This window comes from Nannospalax galili, unplaced genomic scaffold, assembly GCF_000622305.1.
Source record: "Nannospalax galili isolate Female #2095 unplaced genomic scaffold, S.galili_v1.0 scaffold235, whole genome shotgun sequence".
Taxonomy (NCBI): domain Eukaryota; kingdom Metazoa; phylum Chordata; class Mammalia; order Rodentia; family Spalacidae; genus Nannospalax; species Nannospalax galili.
Genome location: NW_008338118.1, coordinates 969,110 through 986,832, shown reverse-complemented (window position 1 = coordinate 986,832; position 17,723 = coordinate 969,110). Strand labels below are relative to the sequence as shown.

Genomic DNA, 17,723 nt, shown 5'->3' with positions numbered 1-17,723 from the left:
GAAATCCATGCTTTAAATTAGACTGATCACAGGTTTTGATTACACGTAGATTTCTGAAAATAGTTTGCAACTTAATTTTAGGATATGGAAAAAAATATAACAACACTACCAAAGCCTCCTTATTGCAATGGATCCAATTTAGGAAGTTGATTGGCTTCTACTTGTGCATAACACAGAGCTCTTCTTGGGTAGAAGTGTAGGCTTCCTTCCTTCCTTCCTTCTTTCCTTCCTTCCTTCCAATATTCAGTGAGGAGACATAAACCACATAAGAATTCCCTAGGGTGTTTCCCAAAATGTGAAATATAAGATGTATAATAGTAGGAGGCAGCCAAATGTGGGATATGGTTCAGAAGCCCTGGCAAGAAATCAAACATCTGACATGGTAGAATTGGTTGAAGAGTTTATTATCTGATGAAGAAAATAGAGCAGGGGTACTAATAAACGGCTTTATGAAACTTTAAAAAACATATGTTCTGGGCATGGAGAGATGGCTCTGTGCCCTGCTCCTGCAGAGGACCCAGGTTCGATTCCCAGCACCCACATGGTGGCTAACAACCATCCATAACTCCAGTTGAGCACCAGGTGCTCTTGCAGAAGAGCTGGGTTCAATTCCCAGAACCCACGTGATGGCTAACAACTGCCCGTGACTCTAGTTCCAGAAGATCCAATGTACTCTTCTGACTCTGCAGGCATTGCACAACATGGGTGCACTTACATACATGCAGGTACTCATACCCACAAAATAAAAATAATACATACATATATATATATATATATTCTGATACAGAAATCAAGTTTACATTTTCAGGAAAGATATCAGTCATTTCTTTGTTCATAGTCTTGGCACCATTTGAATGGACCTTTCTGAAGGTATCTACAGCTCTAAACTCCTCTATTTTGTGTAATCCCTCCAACCATACCCTACTCCCATGACCTCATTGCAAACTGGGACCAAATAGTAATTATTTGGATCATATACTAACTCTTGTAGGTAGTGAGTTTACTCTGAACTAGCAATGGAATGCTTTCCCACTTTGTGAGTTAATTAAATTAATATCAGCACTTACTTTGAATAATTATGAAGACCCCTCAATAAGTCCCATCCTAGAAACATAGCATTTATGAGTTATAGTGGATATATGCTAAAACTACAGAGGGTAATGTTTGAAAACACTTCATGAAATTTAACAATATTACTCCTGAATTCCACTCTAAACCTCTGACACTTTTAATGTTAAGTCACTGACAATTGTTAAAGGACAAGTAAACTATTTAAATTGTGTAAATGTTTGATGGTGGGTATGGAATACAAGGCCTTGCACATGCTAGATAAGCTATCTACCACTGAGCCACATTCTCAGGCCAAATGCTTAACTTTTCCATGAAATTACAGTTAATTAAATACAGTTTTATATTGATAATTGTTTTAGGATTGACCTCCATACTCATTAATAAGGCAAAGCTGATTGCTAAGTTTACCTTGTGTCTTGAATTACTAAGTGAGAATGTAAAAGGTCATCAGTTTTACCAAATTAGGTAATACGTACCTCCTTATGGAGCACTGGTAATGATTTTCTCATTCAGGACTCATTTCTATCTGTAATTCTAAGTAAATTTCAAGGGTATCTGAAAGAACTGTGGCAGATAGAGAAACTAAATAGCGCTACTGCACTATGCTAAACAGGAAGTCCAGGTCTATAATTGTACCAGATAAATCAGAATTGGATTAATCATTAGCCCACTATGGTATCCTCCTTTGAAAAATGAGATCATTCTAGAAAAAGCATATACTTTTAACTCTATGTTTAGTAGCTAGGGATAAAATGAAACCCTATTGCTCTGAGGCAGCTTCATGGCCATGAGCCTAACTTTAGGGGGCCTAACAGGCCTTTACTCCTTAGACGGTCAACACAGTTAACCACTTGAGAATGTCCATAGAAGCAATTGAAGACTCAATTTTCTGGGCACATATTTTTAGTCATATTTAGAAGAAAAAGTTTGATAATAACATTACTACAAATCTTTAAACACCTGAACATAAAAAATGATGTTTATATTAGCACATGGATCTCAAATTATCATTTTGATGACTCGCAGATATCAAGAATCTCACACCCATATACAAAAGAAAACCTCTTCCTTCCACATTTTTCAAAAGCTTTTCATGGGAAACTAAGCTGTTGCCACTAGGTGCATCTCTTCTTGTTGTGGCCCTGCCTCTCTGCAGGTTTCCACCAAGGCTTTCTCTTTTTTTTTCCCTCTATCAGTGCTGTTCTCTGCCTCTGAGTTGTAGGATATAGAGTGATTGATGGGTGATCCTTGCACCAGCAGAATAAACATTGTCTGGAAATCAGCATGCTGGAAATTCTAATTCTATGACCCTAACCTAGATCTCCTAAGTCAAAAATTCTGCCCATCTGTGCTTTAATAAGTCTTCCAGATGGTTCTTATGTAGAAATGATGGTGTGACTATTAATGGTGATTATTATGTAGATCTATAGTGAGAAAGAGCAAATGGGGCAGAAAGAAATGCAGACCGTATAGTTTGGATTGAAAAGAGCACTAGGAAGGTTAATGTGGGAACCACTAGGGTAGATTAACCACCATTAAGTTCAGCTATTAGGAAATCTATATTCAAAACCCATTTTCTGGGATGGAGAGATAATTCAGCAGTTAAGAACACCGGCTGCTCTTGCAGAAGACCCAGGTTCAAATCCCAGCACCCACGTGGTGGCTGACAGCCATCCATAACTCCAGTTCCAGGGGATCCAACACCCTCTTCTATCCTCAGCAGGCCCTGCATGACACAGGTGCAATTACATACATGCAAGCATAACAGTCATACACATAAATTAAAAATAAGTGAATTAACTAAAAAACAACCATTTTCTAAGACTCTATATAATTCTGAGATTTATAGACATTTAGTTCCAACTTGTAAATCAAAAACTAAGATTCAGGAGGTGTGACTGATTGAACTTGTGTGTGACACATAGCTATGGAGCAGCAGAGGTGAGATGTGAAGTCGAGTTCTGGTGTTTAGAGCTTAATTCCCTTCCTTTATATGAAGTTTCTTTCTTAATTCATGACCTAAAATGTAAACTTGTGGTTCCACTTAAAACACTGTGTAGAGTAGAAAAACGAATTAAGGGAATAAGTAGATAAAAAAATAAAATTAATACGACCAATGTTATTCTAGTGTAGTAATTACTTAGATACGTTTTGCCATGCTTTCAAAAACAGTTAAACTAGATTGTAAATGTACACTTTTAAATTGTTGAATTAACCAAATACACAATCCCAGACAGGTCTGAATTATGTAGTTGCACTGCTACTGTGTGTAAGATGATTTCAAAATGTCTTTACTACAGTATTCCAGATGTGATTCCAAAATAAATGATATTTTAATTCCATTAAAACCCAGACAGCTTTTAAACAGGCTGTATATTAGCACACACTACCATAGCTCCACTAACCTTTAGCAAGCTGCTTTCCTCAAATGGGTTGTAATAGCCTTTCTCTTCTTTTTTGCATTACTTACTTGTGGACTATTTTGTTGACTCATAACATCCAAGTTTTTGGTGACAGTTTTCTACAACATAAGCCCTGAAAAACTTCAAAAAAAAAAAAAAACTATGTAATTGTCAAAGGAAAACAACAACAACCGAAAACAATAACATTGGACACTGACTAGAGGCAACAATTCAGATGTTCTTCTGACAACAGCAAAGGGAGAGAGAGGCTTCAACTAAAGGGGGTTCAACTTGCAGTCGAAGGTAACTGACATTTTTAAAGGAAGAGCAGATAGGGACTGTCTTAGCCCTTTTACTATAACTATAACAAAATACGTGGGACTGCATACCATGTAAAGAATGGAAGTCTATTTAGCTCACAGTTCTGCTGACTGAAAAGTCCAATATCAGGGTGTGGGCACCTGGTGACAGCCTCCTTTCTGCATCTATATAACAAAAGACATCATCACATAGTAAGACAGAACAAACATAGTTCATGTCTCTCTTTGTATAAAGCCATGAAAGTCATCATGGAAATCTTACCCTAATGACTTTATCAAGACTAATCATTTTTCAAAGGACACTCTTCCAAATATCATTAACATATAAAACTAGAAATTAGGTTTCCAACATGTGGATTTTGGGAAACATGTTCAGAACTTACCTGGGAACAAAATACTTCCTACAGGTATGGAAGTGGAAAACAGTGGGGTGGGGCAACTAAAGACTATGTCAAATGGAAAATTTCAGAAGGAATAAAGTGGAGGATTACTGAAAATGGCTTGCCAGGGTGAGTTGGGATGCTTAGTTTGGAAGTTTTGCATTTTACTAAGCAAAGATTGGAAGGTCATTGCCAGAAACATGGCCTAGAGCAAGTATTAGTCAGGCTAAAGTCCAGATATTTCTCAGCAGTGTTTAAGAAGGCTATTTTGTGCTACAGAAGAATTCAGGGATTCAAGGAAGCTTTCAGATTATACTTGTATCTATGGCTATTATGATGCAACTTGATTACTTACAGAATACACACATGCACACACACACTTTCATGGACTTGATCATAGAGGTCTGGAGTTTGTACATCCTGAAGATAAATCTTGAGTAAAGTCATGTCTTCAATCAATTCAATGATGTAATGAATTAAAAAACAGCTGAAATGTTAGTTGCTAAATTATTCTTAGAGCCAGTGTTTATGAAACAAATTATTCCCAATTTGATTATTTAGAAACATCTTACTATTATAATTTTGAACAAAGAAAAAACTCATGCTAGTTTTATCATAGGTAAATTTTGTTTTATCATAGATTAATTTTATCATAGATATGTTTTATCATAGATTAATTTCCCCCCAAGAAGTGAAAAATCACATCTGTATGGATGTCTACTCTTCAGTCTACAAATGAAAACTTTTCACAAAGGATGCTAGTGTTTCTACACAAACCTCTTATCTTGTAAAAGAAGAGCATCAAAATTTTCTCACTATTTAAGGTCAATTCCAAACTCTTACATATTAATTTGCCAGCTTGTTTTAACGGGTATGCACAGGTGCTCCTGAGAGTTTTCTATTTTCACAGTAGAAAAAGTTATCAAAGCTAGTGATGACAGCTGTAAAAGTCATCAAGAAAAACATTAAATTTTGGTTAGAATGAAAATAATAAATGAGACTATAGAGATGTAAATGCTGAATTCTCTCTCCCATTCCTTCCATCCCTCTCTCTCTTGCTCTCTCTCTTCTTCCTCTCTCAATGTCTGAGTGGTTGCACAGGCCTACCAGAAAGCTATTTTTGTGTGTGTTGACTAAGTTCTATGCTTCTTTAAATGCTTTTGAGATCTAGCAAGTGGGTTTTGAAGTGCAGAGGAAGATATTTTAAGTAGGTAAAACCATATTTACTCTTCTCTTGTTATATTGTTGTCATCAGTTTTACTCAGTAAGCCTAACAGTGTAAACAAAAGAGGGGCTTTGGATCCGAACATCAATTCAACCATATCCAAGTGGGTATATGTTCACCAATTCACTTAATTTCTCCAAAGCTCACTGTAAGTACTTAAAGAGCATAATGTTTAACTCTGATATATTTTGTGAAGATTAACTGAGATTTGAGTCAGATACAAAGGTACATGACACATGAGGGTCTCTTTATAACATAGCCCTGCTGTGCTATTCACAATTTTTAAATTTATTTCACCTCAGGTATTATTTTGTTTTCTATTAGCCAAAAATCAATATTACCTTGACCAAGGACCTCACACCATAAATAACCTTTCTGCACCACACTCAAAACTCCTTTAGTTCCAATTATATTGACAAATAATTGAGCAGTTATATATGTATTTGTAAAGAATTTTCAGACTTATAATAATAAGTTACCTATAACTGATACCAAATACATTTTATAATTCACTTTTATTCATTTTTATTTTACTTATGAACTTATTAATTCACGATTTTACAAATATGATTCCACTATCAAAAGAAAACATTTTAGCATTTCAATAATGCCCCCTTTAGCCTTCAGTAGTCATTCATTCATTTTTTCATTCAATGATTATATTGTGAATATCAGTGTGATTATTATGATCTTTTAAAGAAGGTACATAAGGTAGGAGATGAGACCCAAGATGAACTTAGAAGACTGAATTATAGCCATATTTGACACTACTGAGCATGGCTACCTAAACCCTGATATATATAGTTTAAAAGTGAGGACAACTCAAGACATGTTTCCATGTTAGATATTACATATCATTTGGGAACTCCAAGTACCAGTCATGAGAAAGAGGGAGATATTTAAGTAGGAAAGGTTAAAATTTTCTAATGCATTATAGAAAACATGATTTATTTCACCATATTTATTAGAACTATCAAACTAGCATTATAATGACTGTCAGGCTGGATGGCGGATGCCTTTACCCAATAAGCCATCTATTCAGTTTCAAAGTTCTTTTAATAGCTTTTAATTTTGAGGTAATTGTGGAGTCATATGAGTTGTAAGAAGCTGAGGTCATCCCCACAGGCCCTTCACTCATTTTTCTACCAGGAGACTCTTTCAACTGGAATGACATTTTATGTCAAAGTGTCCAGGTGTAAAATTAGCAGCTGTTGATCCTCAAAAATGTTCTGAAGTTCCTTTCCAGAAATAATATTAAAGGTGAACTTTATCATTCTCACCAAGGAATAGAGGCATCAATAAAAATTACCTATGAGAGAGTAGAGACACACTGTAGAAACGGTTCTTCAGAAAGTAGCATACACATTCACAGATGCTTAGACCACTAACTTGACTCTATAGGCCTCAACATCAATGACAGAATGCATGAAATCCAGTTGGGGACTATGCGAGGGTGCCCATGGGGAAGGAGTATAAAGACGGCTAAGATGTTCTGTATGAAATACGCATAAATGCAGTCCTTGACCATGACCCACAAGAACATCAAATTATAACTTGCTGATCTATGATGTAGCTAAAACATATTCTCAGAATTCAAAAATATACTAAATCACCTAGGTCTTTCCTCTTTATATTTTGAAAGAATATTAAGCCTCTTTTAAGTAGATAGGCAAATTTATTCTGATATGACCATCAAACAATACACATATACATATGATGACCCTTAAATATACGCTTGCCTGAATTAGCTGAAAAGTGAAAAGAAATAGTGATTGATTCTTTGAATACTGTGTTCCCATTTGAGATAAAAGAGAAAGAACCCCAAATGGTTCTTGGCAGACTGTGACTTGTTCTATGCCTAGATGCATCCAAGATAGCCAGCCAAGGATTTGTTGGTATTTGTCATTGGTTATGCTTTGATCAACCTCATTATTATAGCTTCATCCTACTGCTTCTCATTCAGAAATCCCAGTTTATGCCTTTCTAAAATCTCTCTTTTTCCTATTGTTTTCCATGTTCAGTAGCACACACAAGGAGCACCTCACAGTCTACTGACTGTACAGTCTCTTCTTCTGCAGGTACAGCAGCTTAAAAAATCCATATTGGAATTCTGCCTCTTATCCAGCTCCATATCTTCTCCTTGTGACAAAGTACATTGAATTACATTTTTCCTCTGTGACTCAAATATTTTCCCAAGTGGCACATAAACACCCTTGGGAGAAAGAGCATGTTAAGTCATTTTTATAAAGTTATCCCGATGAGTCATACAGTTAGAAAAAGTGCTACAGAGAAGAAAAATGAAAATAGAGATCAATGAAAGTTAGAGGACTGGGTGTTTAGGTCCATTATGATTGCTCTAATCACCTTGTATATGAAATATGTAATTTGTATCTTCCAGTTTGTAAATCTGTAATTGAGAATAAGAAAAACAATACCTCCTTGGAAAGTTGTTTGGGAATTAAACTAATGAACTATGAGAAAGTACTTTTTAAATATGCAAATGAGTGTGCGCGCGCGCGTGTGTGTGTGTGTGTGTGTGTGTGTGTGTGTGTGTGTGTGTGTGTGTATGCATTGAGGACAACAACCAGGATAGGGTAAGAGAGATTAAAAATGTAAACACTTTCCAAATCATGCCTCACAGTCTTTCCTTGGTTTGGGTTTGAACATACAATGAGACAGTTTATTAATGAAGATGTATTCTGCATTAGGTCAGATACTTCCTAGACCAGACTGACGGATAGAATGGCTTGCAGCATGTCATCTAGGCTCAAGTCTCTATGCCAACTTTACTGTCAGGGCATTCAAGCATTTCCAGTAGCCTCCAGGAGGCCAGCCTATGAAAGAAGAGGAGAGAAACCATTGTGTCCTGAAAATAAGCCACTTTTTCCCAACGGGAGAATTATAATCACATGAACTGTAGTTTGACTTCTGCAGACAGTTCCCAATGGATGAAGAGCCAGAAGTCAAATACAAATATTCTATCTCCAGAGCCCACATTCAGTCCACAGTGTTGTTCACTTAGCCTCAGCACACTTTTTAAAGAGTAATGAAATAGTTTTAGTTTGGGGTCCTCTTAACCTAAAATAGGTGGGTTCTTTGAGTACAACATCAAATATCTTTCTTAGAAAGTCTTCAGACAACATCATTTTTATAAATACTAAACTAGACCTTTGTACTGGGAGAAATGGCCTTGTTTGTCAGTTACTAATTCCCAGAGTTTTCCCTTCTTTCTAGAAAAGGAAAATTTCCCAACCTGGAACATTGAATTCGCTAGTGTAAAGACAGTGTTCATGTTGATCTCAGTTTCTCTGTGTCTCAGAATGTCAACACGTTGGTCAAAAAATGAATTTATCAGCTAAATGTAGCCAAGATATTTAGTTTATCTAAGTGTGCTACAAAGAAAAAATAGTTTACCATTGTTTTTACAGATTGAAGTAAATCTGACATATCATTGACATAAGCTATGGATTTAATTTAATACCACAGTACAGATGTGGGCTCTGATAAGTTTTTGTGAAATCCAGGCTTAGATGAGTAGAGTTGTTTCAATATTTATGGGGTTGAAAATGCAGAGTTAGCAAAGGAAGCATTTTAATTAAAACAATATCTGCCTGTATACGCTCAGAGTAAAAATGGAAGGGAATCCTTTTAAAGCTTTACCACTAGTTTCTTATAGTCAGTTTTTTTCTGCACATTTAAGCAAGTTTGATTGGACCCTCCCTCCAATTGTTTGCATTTTGCTATGAGACCAATTAAAAATGCATTTAATCATTCCCTTAGATTTGCCTACTCCCAACTACATATATATGACTCCTTACAACTTGCCTTTGTAATTGTGTTTTAGGTATCCTGGAGATAACATCAGTGGAAATTGGAGTTGTTGCTGTCAAAGCCATTAACAGCAACTATTACTTAGCCATGAACAAGAGGGGAAAACTCTATGGTTCAGTAAGTAGTCTGATTTTGTTTACAAAACACACTCACTAAATTATTACCAGAGATTTGGAAGGTTGCCTGGAGGAGACACTGAATGGCTTTATTGTCATTTGATTGCTACTAAATGGAGCTACAGCAGGCTGGTCACCAGCATCTCAAAGGCTGGCAAACCAGCTTGTCCAACTCTACAATCTCAGTTGTTCGCCCATTAGCCTACCACACGGGCCATTATTGGCATTTGGTGGTGAACAGTTTAAACTGCAAACCAGTCAAACTCCCATGGAAGCATCTGATTGAGTTGACATGGGAGCTGCAGTCAACTTGAAGAAAAATTATTCAAAACAAAGAACTTGAGTGGAGTGGAAAATCATATACTGTGTGTATGTTGCTGTTGAAGATAAAACAAGGGTTCATGTGCTTTGCATTTTGTTTAAATCTGAAATTGGGAAACATCAAGAAATTAATCATTTCCAGATGAGTCAATGAACTCTAATACTATAACAGCCTAGAAAAGAGTCATTAATTCAAATTATGCCTAATCATCATAGACATAGGTAGGACCCTCTTTGCAACAGGCTCTATTGTATACTTAGATGTAAAGAGAGAACTCTCTTTGCAGTAGCTGATATTCAATTGGTGTCTTGGGTAGGTCTATATCTGTTATCTTTTCAAGGGGTTTTAAGGTTTTAATATTTTGAATATCACCTCTGCAAACTCAGGTCTAATTCATTTTGACTAATTCCCTTAGACTACAATCTTGTGCAAAATAATTATTTTAGAATTATAATTCTAATTATGCTTAAAACTGAATTATAAAGAGTACAACATTTTATGATGTTCATCAGCTAAACACGTGACCATCTACTATGTGACAGATACTGCTTGACTTACCTACCCTAAATTAATACATTTGGAATTGTAAAAAAAAAAAAAAAAAAAAAAAAAAGAATAAAAAGTAGAACAGAGCCAGGCAAGTGGTATACACATATAATCCCAGAACTGGGAGGACTGAGGCAGGAGGACTGGAGCTCCAGACTGGCCTGGGACCCATAGGAGAAACTGTCCCAAAACAAAACAAAACAAACCAGCTGCCACACCCATGCACACAAAGTATAGAAGATGAACTTTGACGTCAAGCAATTTACAACATATAGGGGAAAATATTAACAAATACGAAACAGTTCTAGAATAACTGATTACAAATATAAGGGAAGACTCTAATAGTAGAATAGCTTTATGATAAAGACAGAAACTTTGCCTCTTTCTTGCTAGGTGAAGGTTGACAGAAGCAGGTCAGACTATGACTATGGATATATTTCATGGTGATAATCCCAGAACTACATCAAGGGGCTACTAAATGAATTTAATTTTTTTTTCTGGATTCCACTCTAGAGGAACATTGACTATGACTATAAAAATTTCTTATTGTATTTTGAGAAGGTGGGTAGCAATATCAACGGCCAGAAATAAAATCTATCACATAGTCATTTTAAGTAATCTCATTTTTTCTAACCAGATATTGTACCATAGTTTACATTTTTCATAAGACAAAATGCCATTTAACTTTAAATATGTAAAAAGTATTTTTTCTTAATTAGCATGAGGAAGCCTCAGACTCCATGAGAGAAATTTCAAATAAAGATAAAGATGTACAGAGGACCTGGGTTCAGTTCCCAGCACCACATGGCAGCTAACAACTATCCATAACTCCAGTTCCAGATGAATCCAACACCCTTTTCTGACCTCCACAGGCCTTGCATGACATGGGTGCACTTATACACGTGTAGGCAATACACATAAAATTAAAATATAAATAAATAAAATAGATTTTTTAAAACCCTATAATAATGGGGCATAGGCCCAGACTGTCTAATTTTGAGTCTAAGAGTCTAAGAATTTCATTGTAATATTTCCCAAGTTCTTTTGCCAGTTCTGGTTCAGGTACTGCAAGTTGAGAACCAGTGGTCTGGGAAAGGCTTTGCCTCACAATTGATTCATATCAGGTCTACTATTAATGACAAGCCAGGCATACTAGGATAAATGCTTAATGCATGAGTGCCACAGGAATTTTAGCTAAATTTCTTCATTACATATTATTCCACTAATAACCCTAAAACAGCAATAGAACATTTCTTTAAATAGCTCCACTTTGGGGTCCATATAATCATAACTTTTGAGGTGATTTTTTTTATTTTGTTTTTGTCAAATATGGCTGAGGGCCAGCAAAACAGCTCAGCAGATAAAAGCACTAGCCACCACTATTAGTGACGTGAATATGGTTTCCAGAACCCACGTGGTAGAAGGGGACAATGGACTCTTACAAGTTGTCCTCTAACCTCCACATGTGTGCCATAACACACACACACACACACACACACACACACACGTGCACTCACATACATATAACAACAAAACAAATCTAATTTTAAAGATTATATCTTCCAGACAGTGGTCTGCACCTGTATTCCCAGCTCTTTAAGGTTCAGTAGGAGAATTACTTAAGCCCAGGAGTTCAAGACTATTCTGAGCAACCAAGTAAAACTTCTTGGTCTCTTAAAAAGATCCATTTAACTTGCCCAGGTGCCTCTTGATCCACTGTATCAAAATTACTGAATAAGAGACCCACATGTACGATTATAATCTTGAAGAGATTCTGATATATACACAGTCAAAGCCAACATAATACAAAAGTAAGGTCATCTAATGGTAATTTAAGTAAAAAAAGCACATGTAAACAATTTAAATTGCAATAAAAGATTAAACCAATTTTAATGGTATAATATATTTATTTTTAAATGTGGTATCAAGAGAGAAGTGGCTCATCTCGAATTGTTACATAAAAATGTTCAATGTTTTCTTGTGATTTTCCCATTTTTCTTTTGTGCTGCCTCACGTGCCTTGCTGGTACCTCTTCATGAGCTCTAAGCTCTGGGAGTTTCTTCATTCCATCTGAGCCTGATGCCAGGACATTTTTACCACCCCACCTTAGATCCACTATCTAAAATGACCTTTACCTGTTATATCTCACTGATATATTAGCTGCTGACCTTCTTCTCCTAATAGACTGTGTGACCTTCAAGAAGGCAGCATCAGCCTGTCTCCCACTATGTACATAGCATCTAGATCCATACAATCCCCAGAGTTGTATGAGGCACAAACCTACCTACATTTCTCTCAGATCAACCCATTAGAGAACAGACTTTCTATATCAATCTCCAGAAGAAACCCGTTCTCTAATCAGTGCCCACATGGCTGCTCAAGCCATCTATCACTCAAGTTCCAGGGGATCCTATGTCCACTTCTGGCCTCCACAGGCTCCTGAATACACATGGTGCACATAAGCTAACACAGGCACACACACGCACACACACACACACACACACACACATGCATAAATTAAAAATAATTTTTTTAATTTTTGAAATTTATTAGAAAGTTCAAAAACTTCTGAGGTGAGAGAAATTATCAAGTAGAGGCCTCAAGAAAATATGTCCACAATGCCTTTGGTTTGGATGCAAAAGGTAGAATGACACAACATCCTGATCCTTACTTCATAAACTATTCTAGTTTGCATATAAGAGCAAAGGGGCATTTCTGAAGCTTTTGAGATTGTTACTAACTGCAGAGTAAGATCTGGCATTTGAGAAGCAAAAAAGAGTAAATCCTTGACCGTCTAAATCATGATGAAGCAAAAAAGAGCAAATCATGACTCCCTAAAACTACGTGGCACCTGGTTTAAAGCCAAAATGCTGTGGCTATGGAGTTGATTTCCCGATGCAAGCATCTACAGTGGACACATTTACCATTTACATTTCGCATAGCCATGATTTTCTTGACATGATTATTCATAAAACAAGGCATTTTCTTAAGACAGGGTCTCATACAACAAAGGCTGGCCCAGAACTCATCATCTGATTGAACTTCTGATGTTTCTGCTCCCACCTACCAAGTGCTGGGGTTATAGACATATGCCACCATGCCCAGTTTATTGAATGCTGGAGATAGAAACCAGGCTCTCATTCATTCTATGGAAGAATTTTACATTCCCTGTCATCGAACAGGGCATTTTCTATTCTTAGCTTTAAGCCCCTCCTTGAGTTTATATTTTTTTAAAAATCTATCAAAATTAGAAGTTTTGAAAAGCTTTAGTAAATCTGAAAATTTCAGTATTTGGAAGAGATAAAGAGATAAAGATATCTCTCTTAGATCATGGCTCTGGCTTTTTGTATGATCTGCCTTCTTCTCAACATGTATGTACTTATTGCTGATCTCTAGGTGGATATTTGCAAATGTGACAAGCTTACATTTCTGTCAATTCTATATTTCCCCCCACAGGACCTCTGGTTACCATAAACAATAGTTACAACACTGTCCTCTACAGTTGATTCATCATAAATATTGTTACTGTGATATCTACTTCTTGACAATCATTCTAGTTACTTAAACCATGACATATCCAAAGCACACTAACTTTTCAAAGGGAACAGAATTTGTGGCTATGATAATAAATCGAAAATGAGTCATGTGCTCTCAAACACAGACTCTGTTTTGTGGTTAAGAGTTTGGTTTGTAGTTGGCATTATGTATGAAGGGAGCAACTTATAGAAAAATGGCCACTACAAACAAGTCCATTGACTGGAGGTCTTTAGACAGTTTCTGTCATATGGAATCAAGTATCATCATCATAGAAATAAACAACTGCTTTTCCTTTTCAGAAAGAATTTAACAATGACTGTAAGCTGAAGGAGAGGATCGAGGAAAATGGATACAATACCTATGCATCCTTTAACTGGCAGCACAATGGCAGGCAAATGTATGTGGCACTGAATGGAAAAGGAGCTCCCAGGAGAGGACAGAAAACACGAAGGAAAAACACCTCAGCTCATTTCCTCCCAATGGTGGTCCACTCATAGAAGAAGGCATTGTTAGTGGACACAGTAGAACCAGAGGTTCTTTGGCCAGAAATAGTTGGTATTCTTCATGAAAACAGGAATGAAAAAGGCAAAGACATATTGCAGAGGTCTGCTTGCTTAAAAGGAAGAAACCTTTGGAGCTTTTTGTATTCACTGCTGGCATATGAAGTTATTTTCATTCACTCTGTGTCATGCCTTATAACCAAGATGTAGGGAGATCAAATGGGATTGAAGTTATTCCTAAGTGAACAAATTTGTGGCTGGTTTTTTTAAAAGTTTTTGTTTTTGAACCTCTGAGATAGAACTTAAAGGACATGGAACAATCTGTTGAATGATCTTTGAGAAAGTTATTTATGGAATACGAACACATATCAAAGACTTTCGTTGCTCATTCAAGTCTAATGATTCAATGAGCAGTAAGACACGCAAGCATTTACTGGAAAGCACTTGGGTCATATCATATGCACAACCAAAGGAGTTTTGGGTGTGGCACCATGGAAGAATTGGATCAGATTTTAAAATATAAACATATTAGTGTGAAACTGTTCTAATAATACAAATAGTATGGTATGCTGTGCATTCTGCCTTCATCCTTTTCTATTTCTTTCTAAGTTATTTATTTAATAGGATGTTAAATATCTTTTGGGGTTTTAAAGAGTATCCTCAGCAGCTGCCCTCTGATTTACCTTCTCGTTTTCTTTGGCACACCACATGCATGTTCACGACAAAGTGTTTTAAAAACTTGGCAAACACTTCAAAAATAGGAGATGAGATCAGGGAAGCAGTATGAATGCCCCATGTGCTATCAGTTGACTTAATTTGTACTTCTGCAATAAGAACCATTAGTGAGAACTATAGCAGTGGTCTGTAGTTTGGATAACAGACATCTGGCATCATTTGCCAACATCTATCTGTCCTGAGGCTTCCTTCCCTAAACATATAGACCAGAAGGCCAAATTCCTTTTTCATTGCCTTAATTCATCTCCAAAAATACACTAAAAGGAAGAAAATAAATTGTTAAATGGATTTTAGTAGCCTAGCCTTGTTTTTTTTAACTGATGATGTCTTATCTTATGTCACAGTGGTAAATGATGAAAGGTTATCTGCATATAGAAGAGTGCTTTGTAAGTCCCACATAATGCATATCCCCAAGAGAAACTATCAAGGAATTTGGTATGAAGTCCAACTCTTCCAGGGGCTTAAACTGAGCAAATATATCCTGGTATATGCATAACCATATACTGAAACCTGTTCAAGATGTATGATCTAGTCTTTACAAAAACAAATAAAGCTTGTTTTCTGTAAACTTAAAGAGTTTTAGAAGGTTTCATAATATAACCATATTGAAATTCATTTTCTTAGAGCAGGTATAGAAAACAGTGCATACGTTTACCAGTCACCATCACTATGTATTCCACTAAATAAACACATAAGCCTTATTTGCAGTGTCTGTAGTGATTTTTAAAAGTGTAGAAAAATATTATTTGTTCTAAATACTTTAATAACTCTAAGATTATATTGATGCTGCAGTTTTATCATGTTTCTTGTTTGGAAAAGTCTGTTTATTTTTATTGTTTGGATACAGTATTTTGGTACAAGGAAAAGACTCACCAAAATGTGTCTTTTTACTAATATTTAATCTCTAGAAAGGCTAGTATTTTATGATCCTCTTGTAACTTACTTGTGCTGATGCTTAACCAGCACTGCCCATGAATCTTTTTTTTTTTTTTTTAATGACCACTTCTACAGAAGAAATCCAATGAAGCTCATATTTTATGATTTCTTTGAAGAGCTGGTATTTCAAGAAAAGCTCACTCAGGCACAGTCCTTTGGCTTGAGAATATTGTTGCATTTCATGGTACTTTTAACTTGTTTTGTGACAAATGGGATTCTAAAAAATGTATACACTTTTTTGTGGTTGGATTCTGTATGTTAAATTTTAATTGGTAACTGAGTCCAAGAGCTATAATGTAACACATTCCTAGAAAACTAGGTATCTTTTTTCTTTTATTTTAAAATAATAATTGCACCTGACATATGAACATGGACCACCCAGAACCAAAATTAAATGTTTGGTAAGACAAACTGTAGTATTTGATGACTAGAGTAACAGCAAATAGGGCAGAAGTTGGATTCTTATTTCACATTGCCATTTAGATTACTAAAGAGACTATGTGTAAACAGTCATCACTGTAGTACTCAAGACATTAAACAGCTTCTAGCAAAATGTATCAAAGCTTGCAGAGTCCAAAAATAGAAAACATCTTTCCCCTTCCCCTGCCCTGCATCCTTCCCTATATTCACCCCAACAGACATAAATACAGAAACAATTTGGTGAGAAGTAAAAAAATTCTAACATATTTAAAATGGCATCTTTGCTTGATATTATTGATAGAGAATTCTGGTCCTTTTGACAACTACTGAAGGAAAAGAAGTTCAGTCCTGAATGTTATAGGTTTAAAAAAATCACATTAAGATTTTGGGAGCTCTGCCTCTGTGGGAAGTGTGGGCACTGGTCCACGAAGCTAAAGTGTGTCAGTCATAGACACATGGCTATGCGAATGCTGGTACTGAGACTCTACTTAAAGATACAGAATCACTCCCTCCTCCTACCTCCCAAAGGCTGAACAGTGTATAGTATGTTACATTTAAATAAAGACAATAAAATTCTGGGAAAAGAAAATAAAAATTCTGTCGTTGTTTTGTTTTGTTTTGTTTTATTAGCCTAAAACTCTACCTGGTAATAAAGAGAGAAGCTAGAGGGCTGTGTGCATGGCAGGATGTGGTTAAATGCCCCACAGCCCCAAACAACAACAGAAAAAAAAAATTTTTACTCAAACATTTGTAAGGTTTCTGTAATGTTTTACATGTGTGAGTCAGCTATCCTTACTCTAATAACAACCAAATGCTTTCGATTTTCCTGACTATTCAGGTCCACCTCATTTACACAGTGGATAAAGAAGAATGGATTGAAAACAAGGATGGCTTGTGCAACAATGAAGGTTTTGGAGGAAAGCCAGGAGCTCCAAAGTCTGACTTCCAGGGGATGGAATAGGCCAGTGAATTTGATCTGAAAAGTAGGCAGAAAAAAATATATTGCAAGTTGACTCCAGGACCCAAGCAAGTTTATAGATATAATTCAAATGGATTGGTATTTATGCTGTACAGTTCAAATTATGTAAATATTAATTCAAAATTTGATTATTCAATAAAGTAAACTTTTTTCACATTAATAAGCAGCTAGCTCAAAGTTTGTCTAAATAAAGAGATATATAGGAAATTTGAAATATTTGAGAGTAGATCTTTTATACTTTAGGACAGTGCATATACATGCAAAGAAACACCTTAAGAGTTCTGTGTACTTCCCCAGATGAGACTCTTGCAACCTGAACTAAGCTATTAAAAAAGACTTCTATTGGAAGGATGCTGGGGGAAAAAAAGAAATCTGAATTCCTCTAAAACTGAAAAATAAACAC

At 35.9% G+C, this 17,723-nt stretch overlaps 1 protein-coding gene across 1 annotated transcript in view; it reads left to right on the top strand.

The window, feature by feature from the left end:
* The window catches only part of Fgf10 (fibroblast growth factor 10), an 86,076-nt gene extending 68,602 nt beyond the window's left edge, over positions 1–17,474 (top strand). Inside the window, exons 2-3 of the mRNA XM_008832933.3 lie at positions 9,243–9,346; positions 14,050–17,474. Of these exons, the coding sequence (XP_008831155.1) occupies positions 9,243–9,346; positions 14,050–14,247 (302 nt within the window). The 3' untranslated portion in view covers positions 14,248–17,474. The remainder of the gene's footprint in view (positions 1–9,242; positions 9,347–14,049) is intronic.
* Positions 17,475–17,723: the final 249 nt, after the last annotated feature.